Source organism: Andrographis paniculata, unplaced genomic scaffold (assembly GCF_009805555.1).
Source record: "Andrographis paniculata isolate CXL003 unplaced genomic scaffold, ASM980555v1 Contig78END, whole genome shotgun sequence".
NCBI lineage: Eukaryota > Viridiplantae > Streptophyta > Magnoliopsida > Lamiales > Acanthaceae > Andrographis > Andrographis paniculata.
The window spans coordinates 2,491,797-2,513,239 of NW_026137615.1; the positions used below are offsets into that span (position 1 = coordinate 2,491,797).

The 21,443-nt window shown below is 27.8% G+C and overlaps 2 protein-coding genes across 3 annotated transcripts; one reads left to right on the top strand and one right to left on the bottom strand.

The window, feature by feature from the left end:
* Positions 1-7,983: 7,983 nt before the first annotated feature.
* LOC127239952 (zinc finger CCCH domain-containing protein 64) lies at positions 7,984-13,298 on the bottom strand. 2 transcript variants are annotated; one of them, XM_051258347.1, is made up of 11 exons: positions 13,182-13,298; positions 12,818-13,091; positions 11,785-11,914; positions 11,539-11,658; positions 10,899-11,016; positions 10,240-10,685; positions 9,845-10,130; positions 9,593-9,686; positions 9,304-9,449; positions 8,477-8,634; positions 7,984-8,388 (listed from the first exon to the last, which is right to left on the bottom strand). In XM_051258347.1, exons 1-10 carry the CDS (start codon positions 13,254-13,256, stop codon positions 8,506-8,508), a joined length of 1,818 nt encoding a protein of 605 aa, XP_051114304.1. In that variant the 5' UTR covers positions 13,257-13,298; the 3' UTR covers positions 7,984-8,388; positions 8,477-8,505. The 2 variants fall into 2 exon arrangements, with proteins under 2 accessions (XP_051114304.1, XP_051114303.1); XM_051258346.1 differs by having other exon boundaries at positions 7,984-8,634.
* A 1,463-nt stretch (positions 13,299-14,761) lies between these two features.
* Positions 14,762-18,916, top strand: LOC127239515 (translation machinery-associated protein 22). Its single transcript, XM_051257698.1, has 7 exons — positions 14,762-14,974; positions 15,061-15,126; positions 16,354-16,415; positions 17,108-17,189; positions 17,297-17,364; positions 17,458-17,541; positions 18,587-18,916. The coding sequence occupies exons 1-7, from the start codon at positions 14,827-14,829 to the stop codon at positions 18,641-18,643; spliced, it is 567 nt and encodes a 188-aa protein (XP_051113655.1). The 5' UTR covers positions 14,762-14,826; the 3' UTR covers positions 18,644-18,916.
* The last annotated feature ends 2,527 nt before the right edge of the window (positions 18,917-21,443 follow it).

A 21,443-nucleotide genomic window follows, 5' to 3' on the forward strand; every position in this document is an offset into this window, starting at 1 on the left:
TTTTATTTTTTTTAGTTCCTCTATTTATTATTTTAGAATTTTAAGTGAATTATATCTAAAAATAATTTCGTAAGTAAAATTTTTTTAGCTAAAATGATCCTCCAGCGCCGGACTCGTCACGCTGGTCCGCCGTTGTTGCTGTGTCGCTGACGCGGATGATATGTCATCGCCACGTAGAATTGTAGATGCTACGTCGGATGACTATTTTAGCGAAAAAAATTTTATTTGCAGGACTAAAAATATACAAGACTAAAAATATAGTTTACCAAAATATTTTGTAAAATTTTAAAAAAAATGTATCGATGACGTGGCATTTACGTGGCGATGACATGTCAATCGCGTAAGCGCCACGTCAGCAGCGGCGGGCCAACATTGCGAGTCCGATACCGAAAGACCATTTTAGCAAAAAAATTTCACTTACAAGATTATTTTCAGACATGGTCCACTGAAAGTTCTAAAATGATAAAAGAAAAAATTTTTAAAAAATTTTTTGTATGTGCATTTTAGTATATTGGGGTTTGTTTAGTGAAAATTTTTTGATATATTTTTTTTACAAAAATAATATGTTACACATATTTTTTGTTTTTATATTTCATATTAAAAAAAATAATTCGAATCGAAACATAAAACAAATACACCCTTCTTATTTTATAGGTAAAATTACAGTAGAAGGATAAAAAATAATTTTACCCTCAAATTCATTTACATATGCCTGGAATTAAATATGCTTTTTTTTTTTATGGAAGCTTAGATTTGGTTTTACTATTTCAATTTTTTTTAAGTATCAAATTAAATATATATATTTTTAATTTATTATATTACAAAAAAATTTAATTTTATATTCAAAATATTATATTAACACGTATTTATATCATATCAAATAATTATATCGAATTAAAATCAAAATCTAAATTAAAACCCCACAAACAACACATAACTCGGTTTGTTTGATTTTAATTAAAAAATGAACTTTTTATTTAAATTTAAATTTAAATAATATTCCATCCGTCCAGTAGAAAGTTACACATTTTTATTCGGGACGTTCAATTACAAAGTAAATATTTCATTAAATATTTCATTTTTTTTTTCAAAAATACTTTTACTTTATATCACATCGTTACTTTTACACCAAAAAATAAGGGTAAAAATGTCATTACACTACTTTTAACTACTCACTATAATTAAAATATTATTATTTATTAAATACCGTGCAAAAAAGAAATATTTACTTTATTCGTGGACGGAGATAGTATTTTAAATATAATATTATATATATATAAGTAATACTCCATCCGTCCCAATACAATAGTTATGTTTACCATTTTTGTCCGTCCCAAAACAATAATCTCATTTCTATAAATAATCATATCACTATAAAACTACCCTTACTTTTTCATTATTATTACACAATTGCCACTACTTTTTACACTAATACACTCAAAAGGGCAAAAAAAATTTTTACCCATACTTTTTACCCACTACCAATATAATATCAATATTTCTTAAATTATGTGTCGAACACAACCCAAACTATAATTTTGGGACGGAAGGAGTATATGGACAAAATCCAAAAAAATAAATAAAATTGAGACAACTAAATATTAAAAATAAGAATTTTTTTCTTTTTTCTTTTTTTTTTTATCAAAACACTATAATTTTGGGACGGAAGGAGTGTATTTATTGTAAATAAATGTTAAATTTGGGTAATAATTCAATGTTATTTGTTGACTTTGTAAAATAATTTAGTAATTGGATAAATTTAATGAACGGATTAAAAAGAAAAATGGAAATAAATTTGGCTGGGACGAAGAAATCATACTTTATCAATTTTGTCTTTCAATAAATGTATACATTTTGTATTGTATAAAAATTAATCTCATTCTAATATAAAAGTATCTTAATCTTTGAATAAATTAAAATATATCATTATACATCATATTATTTTATACATAAAAGATGAGTTTAATTCATGAAATCAGGGTAGATAATAATATTTTATCCGACTTAAGTCTGTTTACTTTAATGTAATGTATTAGAGCCCTATATAATTAAAGAGTCGTTACAATTATATTCATTTATATGATTGTTAATACAATCTAATCCTGTAGTATTATTTAGGGTGCGTTTGACAATTAGCTGATAGTTTTTTGTTGTTAGATGATTCAATTAGCTGGTTTGACTAGCTCATTCAATTAGCAGTTTATATTAAAGTGTTTGGTAAAACAATTGGTTTACATTAGCTGTTTATATATAAAATGACTATTAAGGACATTGATATATTATTTCTTTAAATATTTAATTTTGTTCATTTTAGTTTAAAATTTATGAGAATTTTTGTTATTAATTATTGAAAATTATAAAAATATTATAAAATATTTATTTTTACTTTTATTATTTAAATTTGAGAAAATTATTTTTATTAAAAAAATTATATATTTTTATTAAAATTATATAAAATATAAAATAATAAATATTTCGTATATATTTTTTTATTATGTTAATTATTATTTTAATATATATATAAATAGATTAATAATTTTTGTTTTTTTATTTGATTTAGTTTTAAAAATTTATATATTTTACAAATAAAATAATTTATTTGTAATAATTAATAATTTTAATTATTTTAAATTTTAAAAAATAAAAATATAATTTAATAAACTAAATATATTAAAAATAATTAATAAGTACTGCTATAAAAATATATTTATATGTATAAAATAAATAATTAAATTTTAAGGGTAAATAAGAAATAACCAAAATTAAAATGAAAAAAATTCTTTCAAAACGCTAGGTAGATGAGTTTTTCAGAAATTAGCGTCTTGGGTCCAAAAAGCTCTTTAAAAAAACTAATTTACCAAACACCTAAATTAACTTTTTAACTGGTCAAACAAGTAAAAGCTCTTTCTCAAACACTCTTTCAATCTTATTTATTAAATTACCTAAATTACTCTTCTCTTTAAACATTTAGAAACATTTTATAATTTTTTAATCTTGATTATACTACTCCTGTCTGACTCTAAGGGTCTCATTTACTTTTTGCATATTGATATTTGAATATTAATTATGATATGAAAACGTAGTACAAATCAAGAAAAATGACAAAAATACTTCTATTAGCGTCTTATAATACTAATAAAATAACATTTGTGCAAAAAATTATACAAATATAAGGATATTTTTAATTTTAAATACAATGACACAAAAAGTAAATGAGACATTTCAAGGGGATAGAGATAATATTATTTAGTGATTTTAATTTTATATATAATTATTTTTACTAAAATATTTTTTATTTATTTAATACTTACTTAATATTAAATATTTTTATAAATTTTTGTACAAATATTTTTCTATTAGTATTATAAGACACTAATGAAAGTATTTTTTATAATTTTTTCTTAGTTCATATTATGTTTTAATATAATAATTAATATTCAAATACCAACGTATAAAAAAATAAATGAGACTCTTAACGCCGACAAAATAAATATCAAAGAAAATATGCACGTGACAAGTGGGGCTTAGTTTAAAGTTTGCGCACGTGTCTAAGGTGGAGGAATATTACAACTCACGGAATTACAGCTACCTAATATGTCGGTCCCCCAAACTATCTTCCAATAGTGCAATGTCACATAATATACGCTTTTTACCCTCTTCAAGGTGAAATAGATAAAACTTATAACCGTAAAATTATAAACAGTAATTATTAGTATGTTGTAGGGTAGTTTTGGATTTTTTTGGGGCCTTTTGAGTAAAAAACGAATTGTAGACGGTATAAATATATTGATTATATATAATTATAAAATAATATTATTAACGTCGATGTCGGCTGGATAATTAATTAAAAGCAGCGATTTAATGTATCGATTCGAAAGAAAAGATTGAATTTGAAAAAATAGAGTGCGACGCAATTAGGAAGAAGATATGAAAAAAAATACTCCCTCCGTCCATTTACAAGAGTTACATTTATTTTTGGCGCGGTGTTTAAGAAATAATAGTATTTTAATTACAGTGAGTAGTTAAAAATAGTGTAATGACATTTTTGTCTTTACTTTTTTGTGTTAAAGTAATGATGTGATGTAAAGTAAGGGTATTTGTGAAAAAATAGTAGGGTATTTAATGAAATGTAAACTTTGTAATTGGACGTCCCAAAATAGAAACATATAAACTTTGTAAGCGGACGGAGGGAGTATATGATTAGAGTTTAAAATTTAATTTTAAAATTAAAATTAAATTGGATAATTATAGGTATTTTCTAGTAAAATTGGAAAAAATAGTACTCCCTCCGTTCCATAAGTAAAATACTTATTTATTTTTTGTACGTAGTTTTAGAAATATTAGTATTATATTGAAATATAGTATGAATAAAGTGGAAATGAGTAAAATAACCTTATTAGTATATGTGATATAAAAGTAATAATATTTGTGTAATATATTGTAAATTATAAGGGTATTTGTAATGTTAGTTAGATATTACAATTACTTAAAAAAAAATAAATACTTTGTTCTGATAAGGATGAAATATAAGCTAAAATTATTTTAAAATTTAAAATTTAATAATAATAATAATATACTAATAATTTAAAATATGAACATTTTCGAGTTATTTTTTATACTTCCTCCGTCCCATAATAAAATATCTATTTTTTTTATTTTAGTATGTCCCATAACAAAGTATTCAATTTTTTTTTAAGTAACTGTACTATCTATCTAACATTACAAATACCCTTTCAACTTACAATATATTACACAAATGTCATTACATTTATATCACACAATACTAATATTTCTAAAACTTCGAACAAAAAGCAAACGGATACATAGCTATGGGAACGAGGGAACAAGGATTATAGTGAATAATTATTTTACTTTAAAAATATTAAATTTATAATATATATTGAAAAAATTTCGAGGAAACACATCAATATCTTTTCAAGCCAAAATTTCAATGCCAATGGGGTACTTATATGATCAAAATATATACAACTCCTGAGAATTCTGGACAAAAATATGTGTTCATTTTGTTATTTTGGGCAATACTATTCTCAATAAATATCATAAAAAATATTTCATGCAAGTCAAATTTATTTTATTTTATTTTTTTTAATTAATTGCTAAATTTATCACATTACTAATATGACAAAATTAACAAATTTAAATTTAATTATTATCCATCGTTAAACACTTATTTACACCGAATACCATTACCTTTATTATCTCATTTTTCATTTTTTTTAACTTCTAACTAAATTTTCAAAAATATCGAAATTATTATTATTATTATTATTATTATTTACTTTTATCATTGTTTCAATAAAATAATTATTTTTCTTAATCTTCATTTACTGATGGAGGGAGTATAATATATACACATCATCACAATATATATATTTTTTATTTGCTTACAAAAAATTAACAATTCAATACAATAGTATTTATTTATTTTTTTATATCATTGACAAAATTTCTTATTCTTCCTCCGTCCACAAATTATGTCCCACTTTTTCATTTTGGACGTCCAACAACTATTGTTCTATTTATTTTTTTAAATACAAATTTTATAGTTTTACATTTCATTCGTTTATTACTTTTCATGTCTGCCATACAATTAAGGGCAAATTTGTCAATTCATAACAAAAAACAATCACCTAAAAACCGTGCAAATATATTTTAAGACAATAGAAATTGGATGGGGTAATATATAATATAAAAACATACAGTCGTCCAAGAATATAAAATAAATTATCTGCAAAAAAAGAAACGAGTATGTTTACTTTTGATTTTAAATTAAAATTATTATTATTTAATTTCCGAACAATTTCAAATAAAAATGATTGTTTATTGTTATAAAATATTATACTAAATTCGAATGAAAATTCAAACAAAAATCAAATAAACCCTTTTAAAATAAGATAATTATTGATATATGAAGGGAAAAAAAGTTTGGTATTGTTTATAATTGTTTTGTATGGTTTTTTTAATTTAAATTTGAATTTGAATTTCAATAATATTTTAATTTAATATTTAATGAGAAAAATAATATATTTATATCTTACCGACTAAATAATATTAATTAATGTTTAAAATAAAAAACAAGAAAACCAAATTTGGAGGAAAATTATAATTTTATTTGGTTGTATTTTGAAATTGAATATTGATTTGAATTTTTGTTGAAACAGTACGTTGATGTAATATTTTACGAAATAAAATAATATATTTTTATTAAAAATTGTGCAATGCGAATGATATAATAAATAATATTAATTTGAATTTAAAATTATATATAAAGAAACCCTATAAAATTAGAGTAGACAAAATTAAAACAGCATTGTAATTTTTTATTTTATTTTTTTTTCAAATCTACAAGAAGATATTTTTTAATAAAAAACTTATCCCTTAAAAATACACTCAACAAACACATGCATGTGAGAATATGTTCTTCACCTTTATTCTTTCCAATATATATATATCTATATCTATATCTATATATATATATATATATAAATCTTTGTAGGTACTCTAACAACCCCCAACCCCCTTTTCATGATACATTAAATGCAAGTTTATTAATAGGTAATTTGTTCATATTTTTTATTTTCGGTCGTTTCATATGATTTATTATTTTATTTTTAAAAATATAATTATACACTTTGATCACATTTTAAATTTTATAATTTTTTTTAAAAAATTTTTAATGAAACTATTTAGTTATCTTGATTTTAATCTATAGTTATTTTTACTTTATAATAATTATTTTTACTAATACACTCCTTAATTATTTACTAATTATACTTTACCTAAATTCTCGTATATACAATAATACGTCCATATTATATGGGACGGAGAAAGTAGAATTTATCTTCAATTTCTTTACTAGGTATTCATGGATACTTTTTTTTATAATAATATTTTTTTTGTCCACCAAATATGTCTTTTTTATTTGTCAAACAAAAATATTCAATTTTTATTTATAGCAAATAATCTTTCAACATTACATATGTTTCCATAAATAACACAACTACTTACACATCTAATCTATCAAAAACCAACTCACTCGTTAATTCCCTAGTATATTTCCCAATATATCATTCCTTATGTCAATATAATACTCTCTTTTTCTTCTACCCGTATAAGATGATACATTTTATTTTCGGCAAGAGAATTTAAATGAATAATATTAAATAGTATAATTTTAAAGTTAAATAATATAATAGGAGAAAGAAGTGTGTATTAATTTTTAATATAAAATATACTATCTCTGTCCAGCACTAAGGTGTTAGATATTTGAACAATAATTATTATATCAAAACGCAGTAAATTGCAAAATACTTCAATTGGTTTTTTATAATACTAATAAAATGACATTTGTACAAAAAAATTATACAAATATGAAGATATTTTTAATGTTACAATGACGCAAAAAATAAATATAACCTTTAGAGGCGGACAAAAAGAGTACTATATATTTATTAAAGAGTTAAATATTTCGAAAATGTTGCAAACTATGTTAACTACCCAAAAAAAAAAATATTACAAAATATATAGGACGGATAAAATACTATATTTATTAAAACTAGTGTCCAATCCAATTTAGCATATCCTCCCTCATTCCTAAAAGACATGTCTTTTTAGATGTCTTATTGGGAATGAACATTTAATCTAGGAAAAATAATATTAAATTAAAAGTAAATATAAAGTAAAATATAAATGACTAAATATCTTATAGTAACATTTTTTTAAATATTGTAAATAAATAGAGATAATTTTGTTGTATAATGAAGACCACGATTACTAAATAAAAAGATAAAAATTTTGAATGGAATAAAAATGAAAAAATAAGGCAACTGTTTTGTGACTTAAAGTACTATTTTTTTTTGGACAAAAGAAACATTATTTTCTGTCATCAAATATCAATCCAACCATATTTAAAATCAAAACAAAAACATAAACACAAACCAACCACACCCTCCAAAATGAGAGAAAAAAAAAAAAAAGGAGACAAATTCAGGCATTTGAATTGTAACTTTTGGATAAACTTTGAAATGCCATCTATCAAGTTAAAGATTGTACCCATAGTTGGCAATGCTAACCTCGGTTCGACATTGCTACTATGTGCGCGCCTCATCGCCCGGTGACCTGACCGGGCATAGGCGACACTCAATATAGGATCGCCGTAGCACTGAATACTAAATACTGAATACCGACTACTTTTATCTATAGTTTTCCGAAGCAAAAGCACAAGACAACACCTTAAATTTATACTAAATTCACAAACTCATCTTCTCTAAGTTAAAAATAGTGCAAAAGAAGAACGCACCGTGATTTTATCCTCGATGAAGAAGATAAACAGTCCTCTCCCATTTCGGAATTGTGTGTGATCAAGGCCTGAAGATATATAGGGAAATATATATATGTATATGTATATGTGTGTTTGTCTAATTCAGAGTAGAGAGTAGCAAAAAGAGGTTCTTGCCGATCAAGAGTGATGATGAGCTGAAGGTATCAGTTATTTGGATCGTATTCCTCAAACTGACTCTTGAAGCTGGCAGCCATTTTTGTTTCATCTTCTTTACTCATCTGGCAATTCTTCCAATCAGCCTTGTCCGGCATGTTTAGCAACCCGGCCATAACCTGCGACGACAAATCTTGGGACTTTAGAGTAAACACGGATGTGTAACAATCCTGCAGGAAAAATGAGGCGTGACATCGACCAAATCCAATCATGGACAATCCTCTTTAAGTATGATTCTGAATTTATTTTCATGGTTTCAAAGTTTGATAGTCATGGTAGCAATCCAAGAGAGTGCCAAAACTTGGATAGACTTCAATTATACAATGCATAATACTTTTAAACATCGAAAGAAGGACCATCGAACGGGACTACTAACAGTTACCTACTGATAAATTCAGATATTCATGTCATCAACTGACTTCCTCCATGCAGATAGTTTCGACAGATATAATAAACCACATATAGTTGTTTCTCGTTTCAAAGAAAATTAATTTCCTAGTTCGCTTGAGTGAAGTATCCGGCATGCCAACTAAAACAGGAGGTCGCATTAAGGTGTTTACTAAAGAAATCATAACAAAACAGACAACCCGATGACTAAAAGTTGCTTTTGCTAATAACTAGTAAGTCGTGAGAGGAAAGACTAAGTGCTATCCATAAGATTTGAGTCATTGCACTAGGTTTGGGATACTTGTTTTGTGGTCTGAACAACACGAAAAGGGCGAGAATGAACAGTGATATAATAAAATAGATAAGAGCTTGATATTTGTATCCTTTTCGGTGTTACTTACCTCACGGCCAAACTGAGCAGGAAATTTTTCATTGTCGTCAACAATGTGCAACAGTATTGTTCCCCCAGGAACTTCCACATAAAATAAACTCTGATTCCTATCAACGTGAGTTTGCAGTGTTTTACGCCATTCTGAACTACTGTCATCTGCAAAGAGAAGAAATTGAAAATGTTAAGGAGAACAGTTTGTGATAAATAGATGAATGTATTTTTTGCAATGATTGAGTTCCATGTTCAAACTGGGAGAATAATTTCAGAAAAAACGGACGCACAGATAACATTGGACTTACTTTGAAGTGTTTCAAACGTGAAACCCAATTTCTTTGCAGCTAAATTAAATATCTGGCCAACAGAAGATGCTCTGGATGATGGAATTGGAACAGCCTGCATAGGATAGATTAATGATGCTTAGACAGGAATGATTGTACATGGAAGTACCGTAAGATATAATTTGGAAGTAGAGATTATGTCGAGAAAATCTGCATCGATCAAGCAAGACCTGGGCATGGAAAGAATAATGAAATCAATAAAGCTTTATGCACCTGAACATTAGAATGGGTTCCACGTTTTGAAACCCACTCGAAGAATACTACTTCCTTTCCTTGTCCCTTGAAGAATGCTTTAAGGCTGCTCTGGAGTCGAAATAAGTCCTTTTCACATTCGGGTGGTAGAGACAGGCTGTTTGGCAAATGTTCAATAGGTATTATCAGCACATGATCCTCAACTAATGGTCCTTTAGCTAGTGCACAATAGCAGTATTCTCCGATGCTGATGATCAGATGTGATTCCAAACTGGGGCTGGACAAACAAAACCAGCATTCCTTGGATCTGGACCACAAAATTATCGAAAAATGAGTTTTAAAAAATATGCTGAATATGCGATACTAAAATGATATGCTAAAGTATATGATAGCTAGAAATCATTTTTATCTTTTACCTATTTGATCTTCCAGAGCCAGATCGCCTGTTAGAAACTCCCTGACCTTCTTCTTGCAAACTATGCTTAAATTTGCAATCTGTGCCCCTTTCACATTTTCCCTTATTTAAAAACTCAAAACAAACGCCTCTAATTGATTGCTCCCTCGCATCTTCATCATGCCGAAAATGGCACTTCTCGCCTCTTGGACAAGACCCTGATGATACATATTTAAAGCACAACCTATCACCGTGACCATCTCCATGTTTCTGTCTTTTCTGCGTGACATCATATCGCCAATACTGTGAATCAGAAGTGCTGTCGGCAGATCGTTTCACAGATCCATTGCCAGATTCATCTTGCTCTGCAAGTGCATATGGAGATGAAGTGGTATTTAGCGGTTTTGTGCATATCTCAGCAGCAGACATTTTGGACGCTGGAGTAGGAGAAAGTGCATGAATGAATTTCTGAAATAAAAAATAAGAGATCATGAGCTATTATGACTTGAATATAGAGCTCTGAGAAGAAAATAAGTGGGGAAAGGATAAATAGAAAGACAGTAAACTAAAATATTCTTCATTGTGCAAACCCAAAATTTAATAAGTGCAGCAGGTCACGAGATAAATGAAAACAACTCACAATTTAGAAGATCATAGAAGCTCAAACTACTACAACAATACCTGCTTGACTTTGTTACCAACTGGAGCGAGGGCAATAAAACGAGTCACATGGACAGCACCAGCATTAGCATAAGGTTCACGATCATAGTAGAGCCCAACACTGCCTGCAATATGGTAGCTACGAAAGAATCAACTTTGTTAGGAGTAAGTCTAGTCAGAAACTGCTGAAAAGGCTGAAAAATCTGATGCAAGACATAAGAAGCTAAACTCTGTATTGTGATGAACATCCATTTTCCATTTACATCCACTCAAGTATCTACTTGTTTAGACTTTTTAGCATTGTAATTAGATAGCACTTCTTTTATATAAGATTTTATTTTTTATTTTTTATCATAGTGGAAGAAGCATCTTGATTTTCTTATTTATCCTAACCCAAGAAATCAGAGGTGCCTTTGCCTTCAATATACTATTCTTTCTTTTCATGATTGTACCATCTCCCAAATTTTGTTATATCTTCATTACATAATACATATAAGTTTAAGTTACCAAAACAAAAGACCACTATTCGAATTCAAAAAACCTCAATTTTATTTGATTTTTCTAAAATATAAAGTGCAATACTTGAATATCATATTATATCTGTTATTTTAAGTTTTAAGTAGATATAGCACAGCACATAACTAAACTAAGAAATTCTTACCGCGGTTTGATTTCTACTACTAGTTCTGAAATGGTTGAATCTCCCGTAGGTGAATCCAATATTCCCGAAGGAATACTGGATGGATTAGCTCCATTGGTCACTCCCTTGGGCCATTCATTAGTGAAATTTAATTAAGGAAACAAGTAAGGTGGAAATTGCATAAGAATGAAAGAAAACAAGTTTTACAAAAGCATTGAAATAGGAATGAAGTAATAGTGGACAATATTGAACTTGTAAAAAGGATATGTCAAGAATATATCCACAATTCCTGGTTCATCCGTTAATGCCCGTAACGAATCAACGTCATCTTGGCTGTATACCCCAAATTGTTGGCTAACAGACAAGTGCCTACCAGATATGTATGCTACAGAAAGACCTATACATGGGTTATTTTGTATTAGTATCATACAAATGGACACATGCAGTAGGCATGTAATATATTGTAGAAAAATATATCACAATAAAAAATATATGCAATATGATACAATTTCCTATAAATGGGGTTTTATAATTAGCATTCAGTTCCTATGTAAAAATTTATCTATGGATTTGGAGGTAGATTAAAAATAAGACTATGAACAGACAGTATTTAAACTTCTCCACTTGATGCAGGTTAAGCGAATGAATTTGGATGCTTTTGTGCATTTCATGCTTATCCTCAAAGTAAAACATTTAGCTATTGGAAACCAAATAAGGGTGAACATCCAAGCAAGGGATTTCTGCACTTACAAGTGCCTCCTGCTTAGTTCATTATTTTTTATTTCTTCTTTCTGATTTTCAAAGAAACAAAAGATTAGACACAATTCTGTATTTGTTCAATAGTCGATCCATCTTGGACACAAACTATAGGGTGTGTTCTTATAAGAATTTTTACAAAATTTTACTATTCATCAATTTTTTCCCCCAAAAACATCAAATCAAACACCTATTTTCATTTTCTATATTATTCTAATTATCAATTTTAGATTCGACATTACATCAGCAACTACTTATGTCACATCATACAATTATTTTAATTCAAAATTTTAGTATTCAAGTCCCAAACCCTCAAATAAACACACCCAATGAATGTTTCACAGCATCTGCAATCCTTGCAAGCATCTAGCAGATTGATCAAGAGCATATATACTGAACATCTATAAATATCAACTCTAAATATCAATTTTCCATTTACAATTATCTATGGTTGAATTGAATGATACATCATGAATATATATATATATATATATAAGCTCTGGAAACAATTATTAAGCAACGTTTTGGGAGTTTAGTTAAATACCGTGGAGAGTGAACTTCCCGCTGCCTCTCAGCCAATACAAATTTTCAAAGACTTCTAATCCATCCATCTTGAACCCTAAATTCGCCGATTTCTTAGCAACAACTGACAGAATTTTGGGAGCCCCAACGCCATAATCGCCGATGAAATAAGTTGGGATGGGGACCTTCGAGCGGCCCTCGATGTAGTCATTGAACTCCTCCAGTTGCTCCGAGGTGTCCGGGAAGAACTGCCCCACGCACAGCAGCGCATCGAACGGCCCCGCCGATTTGTTCACCTGAAAAATGGGCAGGGCAGATTATGGAGCTGAAATTCGCGAATATAATTTGAAGCAGCAATTATCTGTGTGGCAGACTGTGGAGCTTACGGAAGCGACGCGTTTGAAGAGCTGGTTGAGTCGGCCGACGGCGTCGCCGGCGAGAAGGATGCGGGGAGCCGCCATGGGTGCGCAGATGCCCTGTTGTTGTGATTCTGGGGAATATAAATTTTGTTATATTGCACTCATTATAAATTGAATTCGAATCGTATTGACATTAATTTTTGAAAAAATAAAAATAAAAATTAATAAATATAATTAAAATATATTAATTTGATTAAAATATACTCCCTCCATCCACCTTCCACCTACAACTATTTTTTTTTCACAAATACTTTAAATTTTTTTTTCACAAATACCCTAAATACAAAAATATCATTACACTGTTTTTACTTATCATCTATCTCGTCATTCAAATCTATTCTCACTTTTTTTTTGTCGTCCAAATTTATTCCCCGTTTTCTTTTATTAGTAAAAGAATACCAATTTTCTTTTAAAAAAAAAAATTTATTTTTACATATTTTTTTTAAAATAGTGCCCGGTCAAATAAGCACACAATTAGATGACGGAATGAGTATTATTTCTTGAACTCTGCCTAAAAAATAAATGTATACCTTTTGTTTGAACGAATAAAATATATAAAAATTTATTAGTTTTAATATCATGATCAATAACTTTAATATTAATATTTAGAAATCAACTAAAATTGAAAGTTATGAATTTGGACAAAATACATGTCAGTATTTTATTTTTTTCTCATCTATAGTTTTGTAAAGCAATATTTAAAATATAACAAAAATCTATTAATTTTAATCTTAAAAAATTCATTAAAAAATATATATTTTTCATCCTATTGTTTTTTTTTAAATTTATGTTCGTCCAAAACAATTGTCTCCATTTGACTTTCATCGATTGAACGATCCTCTTGTTAATAATCATCAATCCCCTTCAATAAAAGTCACTCTTTCTTCTTCTTTTTCTTCTTTTTATTTTTTATTTTTTATTTTTTATTTTATTTTTATATTTATTGTCAATTAAATTTATACTATTTTACTTATAATAAATAATTTTAAATATGATAATTTATTAAATAATAGTATTAAAATAATAATATTATTTTTTAATTAAATTTTGAATAATTTTTTATAATACTTATAATTTAAATTTTATTATTATTATTTTTATATTAATGTCTAAACAAAATTACATAAGTTTAAAATAATTAAATATATTTAATCTCTATTTCACATTTTATCATATCACATTATTCAAATAAATATATATATATTTTCATCATATCGTTTAATTATCAAGGGTACGTTTCTTTTGATACAAAATTAATATTTTTACTATTTGAAAAATGTCTTTTTAAAAAAAAATATATATTTTTTTCTTATAAAATATTTTATCATATATGATTTTAATATCAAATTTAAATCAAATTTTTTTCAAATTCATAAAAGAAATATACCAAAATTATCATATTTAATACTATCCACTTAAATTATTGTATCGACGTTGTACAATGTTTGGGAGAGGGAATATTATGTTTGGGATTGTATATGGTAATAAACGTGTTTCCCTTTAAAAAAGCGTCATTTATTTTTCAAACGCTTTAAAACAGCGTCGTCTACACTCCAACTTAACTTGACGCAATCGCACAAAGGAGCACTACCACAGTCGGAGCTCATCGGCCATGGCGGAGAAACCCCAACCGGTCCAGGTCCTATACTGCGGCGTCTGCGGTTTGCCCGCCGAGTACTGCGAATTCGGCCCCGAGTTCGACAAGTGCAAACCCTGGTTGATCAAGAATGCTCCCGATCTTTACCCAGATCTCCTCCAAGGTTACTTCCATAAACCCTAAAAATCATCACCGCATAACCTGATTGCTGGAGTATATCCGATAGTGTTCTAATGTATTTTTTGTCAGAGGCTGGCGCGAAGGACGCCGATGGTGTATCTGAGAAGCTCCAGTCCACTTCAATTTCGTCCGATGGTACAATAAAGCCCTGTGTTGATAATTGTTTGTGTTTCTTGTGATTTTCTAATGCTTTTTGTCTATATTTAATTTTGGTTGTGTTGTGGAGTTGCAATTTTGACGTATTATTTGAGGGTCTGGTGCAGAAATTGGATATTCGAAGTATTGTTCGTTTTTGATATTTTCTCTCGGAGTTTGGTTGGAAACTGATTGTTCTAGTCGATCAATTTATTTGCAAATGAAGTTGATTTATTTATTTTTGAACAATAGGAGCAGCTTCCAGGGGTTGGTATGTGAGATAAAATTTTAATTTTCAGTTGTTTGAGTATGTGCTTGTACATCCGAGAAACATCTTAGGTAATTTCCTATTCGATCGGTGTCTTGATTTGTCAGCAGGGAGATGTAGAAGTAGCCCATCCCAAACACATCATAGTAATTATATTTTTTCCATGCTCTTAATCTATACATTTAATATAATTAATTCGGAAAGTAGGTCGAATTTGGGTGATAAATAAGTTGCCTAATATCTTTCCCGTTCTCTATAATTATCTATGTTCTACTTACATATTTTGATATTTTTTGTGTTTTCGAAATTGCTTTTCTTTAGTTATATTATGAGTTAATCATATTATTAGTATTTGTTAATTTGCATGAATAAATGACTAGTAGATCATGTTCTTGGATGTATTTATTTTGGTGTTATGATACAAATTTACTAGATGGAACCAACCCCATTCTTTTATTCTTTCTCCTGATCCATCTTTTAGTATGTATGTATATATAGATATATATATATATATTAAAAAATCCTTTAGATGCCTATGGAACGCTTTTAAAACTTAACAGTATTACACTATTATATTAAGTTTTACTCTCTCTCCCTCTCTTAATAAACTGTAGTTAATGCATAATGTGTCGATTTTGTTCAAATTCTACTTGTACTTTTATTAAGAGGTGGCTAGAATAACCATTTTGTTTATAAATATTCATCAGCTAAAATACCTTTGTTGTCCTCTTTACCTTTTTATATTATGATTGATTTTATAATTAGGCCTTCAAGCTTTGTAGACCCTCTCATTTTATAGAGCCTTACGTAGTTACATGTGTGACTTATTTTTGCTATTGCCATTTTTCTTTAATATTAACTAATTGTATCACTATATTGTTTGTTATGCTGTTGTGAGCTGTTCCACTTTTATGAGACATGGTTGAATTATTCTCTAATTTTAAGCAACATTCTTGCAGCAAGTGCATCAAAGCCCAAGGAAGAAGTGAAGCGCCTGCCAGGTGGGAAGATTAAAAAGAAGGTAAAAAAAGTTCTTTGCATTTTGATCTTCTAACTTGTTTTTAGAAGTCATTTCTGTTAAGGGTTTCAGAAAAATCATGATACATTTTATGGTTATTCATGCTACCATAGTTTTGAGGAACTAACGGGTCTGAAATCATTATGGTCAAAATCAGTACCATTGTATTCTACTTTTTTGTCTTAACATATTCATCAGCTTTATGTGTATTATGTCTGTTCAAGGGCCTTAGTGCTTCGGGTTTTGATTATTTGTGTATATATAATAACAAAAAGTTGTGGTATAAAATAATACAAGATGTGTGTTGAACAAAATATAAGCTTTAAAAGAATTTGTGCCTTTTTTTCTTCACCAATATCAGTAGTGCGTGATGATTGTACTAACGGTCAGCTTGACAAATGGGGTCAAGGCTGCATGGTGGCATTCTGGATTCTATCTTGAATGTGTGGATCCTATCTTGACTGCATTCTGGATCTACACCTGAAAGGCATCTTGAACCATATTATGTTTCCAAGCTTGCCTGTTTGTTTTGTGATGCTGTATTTGTGTTTACGAAGACAAACTGAGGATGTTTAATTAATTCATAGTTTGCAAAACATATTTTAAAGGTAGCAATGAATAGCATCTTTTCGTCGCTGTATTTGTAAAGCAAAACATTGATATGGCGTATATTGGGATTCTGAATTGCTTTGCAGGAAAAACAAGAAGTTATTATTGAAAAGATGATTCGCAACAAGAGGAAATGTATAACTACAGTTAAAGGCCTGGACCTTTTTGGTGAGGATGTTTCGGTGCCTGATTTTTGTATTAGATGCATTATACATCCGTGATATCTTATTCTTCCAAAGCTTAGTGCAATTGTCTTCTCTCGTGTGACCTTGCAGGGGTTAAATTAAGTGATGCATCGAAAAAGCTTGGCAAAAAATTTGCCACTGGAGCTTCTGTTGTTAAGGTAAATTGCATAGTCGTTTTGAAGCCCCTATGGCTCCCAAGGATTTGAAACTATAAGTTGATTCATTCCTCTAATTTATGTCCTTCCTGACAGGGCCCCACCGAGAAGGAGCAAATTGATGTTCAAGGAGACATTGCCTATGACATAGTCGAGTTCATCACCGATACCTGGCCAGATGTAATCCTTTTCTCCTCATTTGTACATTTACCATCGCTTTTATGTGTGCTTATGTGTGGTGCTTTTTTTTTAGATATTTCCCATTCACATCTGTTTCGGCAAGTGGTCGTTATCTTATTTTTGGCTACATAAATGAAATTATTGGAGCTTTAAAAATTGAATTCTTTGCGTATCTGTGCCTTCTTATCTGTAAGAACATCCTTGCTTGGTTTATTGTTTGTTCAGATCGAGCCTGTTAAGCGGATTCTTTCTGTTTGTTTGGTTTTGGTTTAAATAGTATTTTGATGTGATCTTTTGTGAGAAAAAATATTGTATTCTTATTTAGAACTGTGAAGACTGAATAGTGGTGATTTGGGCTTAAAACTCAAAACCAAACACACCCTTGGTTTTTCCTTTTAGAAAATTGTCACTTTATTTTTTTCTTTTTAACATTTATGTAGTCGACAATATAAATGATTTCAACTTCATAAGCTATTTTATTTGTTTATATTTTTTCATTCCTTAATTTTATAAGTAAATATGTCTCTATCTCCAAGGAAGGTTGCTCCTTCATATTGATTAAATGTTACTTTGCCACTGTTTTGGGTTTTTAAATGTAATGTTTTTTATGTTAGTTATGAAGCATTGTGTTGGTAATATAAAAAATAATATTTTGTTTAATTGTTTACTTTTTGTAGTGGATAAAATATATATATATATTTTGTTAATGCATATATATGACAGAGGGAGTATATTTTTCTAATAATATCTATGAAAAATCTTTCCATCTGAAAACGCTAAGTGAGCAAACCCTTTATTTCTAAATTATGTTAGTCTCGGTGGAGTTTTAAAATCTTGTAATGAATGAATTCGTGTATGTCTACGATCTATTTTATAGTATTAATAACTACGTTTCTTATATTCTAAAACTACTTTGTAGCACCAAATACTGTTCTTTTCATAATATAAATTTTGTTAGTCACCTGCATTTACATTTTAATGTTGCCGTCCCATCTAAATAAATACCTCATGTTTTTGGCGCATCCGTTTTCTTTTGGTTTTGTAGATCCAAGAGACGGCAATTTTCTTTATCGAGGATGGGAAGAAAGTTCCTGCTGCGTAAACACCTAATGTAGACATCATCATCCACGAAAAGACAACAAGGGAGATGTTCGATGCTGAGGTATTCCATCAATTTTTATTTATTTATCCTTTTCTTCGATTGCTGTAGGATGTGCTTCGACAGCTTCATACTTTGTGTATGCATGAAAAATATATGCCGTCGTCTTGGTAGTTTAGCCGAAGGTTTTTCGTGTGTATGTATATGCTTTTGATTCTGCCAAAATTTAGAGCCTAAAAGAGCTTTTTATTGGGTATTTTTATACCTTAAATTTCATCAATGGTGGAGCCCTGTTTATGTATTTTCTTTTTTTGGCCCCTTTTCTAGAGAGGGAAATCGAAATACTTTAATTTATATAAACTTGTGGGATCGGGTGTGTTTACTTCTGAGGTTTTGGTTTTAGGTTTTGATTTTAAATAGTAAAATTTTAAATTAAAATAGTTGTTTGATGTGATATAAATATGTATTGATGTGATATTTTGGATGTAAAATTAAATTTTAGTGTAATAAAATAAATAAAAATTGGGTGTTTGATTTGATATTATTGAAAGAAAAAAATAAATTAAAATAGTAAAATAAGGAGTAAATAGAGAATTTCATACATTTTCAGCTGTGTGTGTTTGTGTTTGTTTTTTTTTTTTTTTTTTTTTTTTTTGGGTGCTGGTGTGTTTTGGGTTTTGATGTTTTTAGGTAGATAGTGGTTTGATTTGATGTTTAAAAGCAATTGTGAGTTGTGATGTAAGTGAAAAAAATTGAAAAAATAAAAAATAAAAAATCAAGAGAACTATTATTGAAATGTAGAGTAGTATTTGATACTCTCTCCCAGAATGTGAAAATAATTTTCTTATAATATAAATAATTATAAATTAAGATTAAGATAATTAGTTAGTTTAATTAAAATTAAAAAAATAAAATTAAAAAATTTAAAATGAGATTAAAGTGTGTAATTATTTTTAAAAAAGAAAAGTGACGTGGCAATGTTGATATGGTATTTGGGACGGAGGGAGTATAATATTTTAATTAAAAAATTATATTTGAAAGTAAACACTCGCTAAGAAAAGTAAATTTTTATCTTGTATGGATGAATATGTAAATATATACTCCCTTCGTCTCAGAACTATAGTCCAGTTGTGTTTGGCACATGCACATGATTTGATTATATTGGTAGTGGTAAGTACGAGTAAAAGATTTTTTTGCCCTTGCGAATGTATTAGTGTAAAAAATAGTGACAATTGTGTAATAATAATATAAAAAAGTAAGGGTAGTTTTATAATAATATGATTATTTATGGAAGTGAGATTATTGTTTTGGAACGGACAAAAATGATAAACAAGGCTATTGTATTGGAACGGAACGGAGCGAGTATTATATACGTTATTTTTGGTCATTAAATTTATTAAAATTTTGTAGTAGATTAATTTATAGTAAAATATTTCTCTGGTTATTTGTATATTGATTATGTTTACTCTGTCTCATTATTCTTTTTATTAATGTTTTAATAAATTTTTAATCATGTTTCTATTTTATTTTTATCTATTACTATTTTCATTCCAATTCAAAATATTTTTTTTATCATTAAGTTTGTTTCACTCAAAATAATATTTTTTTTCGTTTTAGAAAAAATAATTATATAATAATATCAAAATACCATTTAACTTTTACTTAAATTACAAATACATCTATTATACATATAATTATTTTATATATAAAGTTGAAAAGTAAAAATATCAAATTTTGTAATTAATAAAATATTACTCCTGTTTATATCGAAGGAATCTTTTGAAATTTTATAGTAAATTAAGAAATATTCTCTCCGTTCCAGTCAAGATGACACATTTGCTTAAGGACGCGATTAGTAAAGTATTAATAATAAATTATGATATTATTTTATTATTTTTATATAAATAATTTTATTAGCATTTTAAATATTTTTAGCACTATATATCAATAAAATATATACAATATGGATATAATTTTGCAGAAAATAAAATTTTATATAATACAAATAAATAAAAAAAAATTAATTATTAAAAATAAGAAGTTTTCAATATAGATAAAAATATTTATTTATTGAGGAGAGAGATATGAGTCTTACCTGTAAGAGGTTAGAAATTTAATTAAATTGATTTCTAAAAATAAAAATGGGTCATTAAAGATGGGATGGACAAAAAAGGAAAAGGGGTTATCTGTAGCGGGGGACGGAGGGAGTATTATAATATTTTATTGGGAAGTGGAAATGTGCAATTGTTTTTTTAAAAAAAATTAAAAATATTTTATTATTAGTGTACGGTTACTTTTTAAAAAAAAAAAATAGAAAAGAAATATTTTGAAGATGGTAGATTGAAAATGGTAAAAAGAATACGGAACAGAGGGAGTGTATTTTTTGATTTATTACAGGGAGTAGTATTTTTAAATTTATTACAAAATTGCAAATGTTTCGTTTCGATTGAAAGGGAGAGAGTATATTTTTATATTAAAATATTATTTTTTCAATTTTCATCAAATAAAAATAGTATAAACATCCAAACGGAAAATGTATTTCTTTAGGACAGCTTGGTCCTATAACAATGAAGTGTATTTGAGAACTTTACCCTTTTTTATGATAGTGAAAATTTAGCGTCTGTTATTTTTTTTCGGCCAAATCTAAATAAATCATACTAGCAAACTATGTGTACGAGTTCACTCCAAATAATACGAAAACAAATTAGTCGCCTTTATGAATGTATTTTATCTCCTTAAAAGAACACTATGGTAAAAGCAAAAATACTATTTTCACGTGTTATCCATGTTTATTTTAAATTTA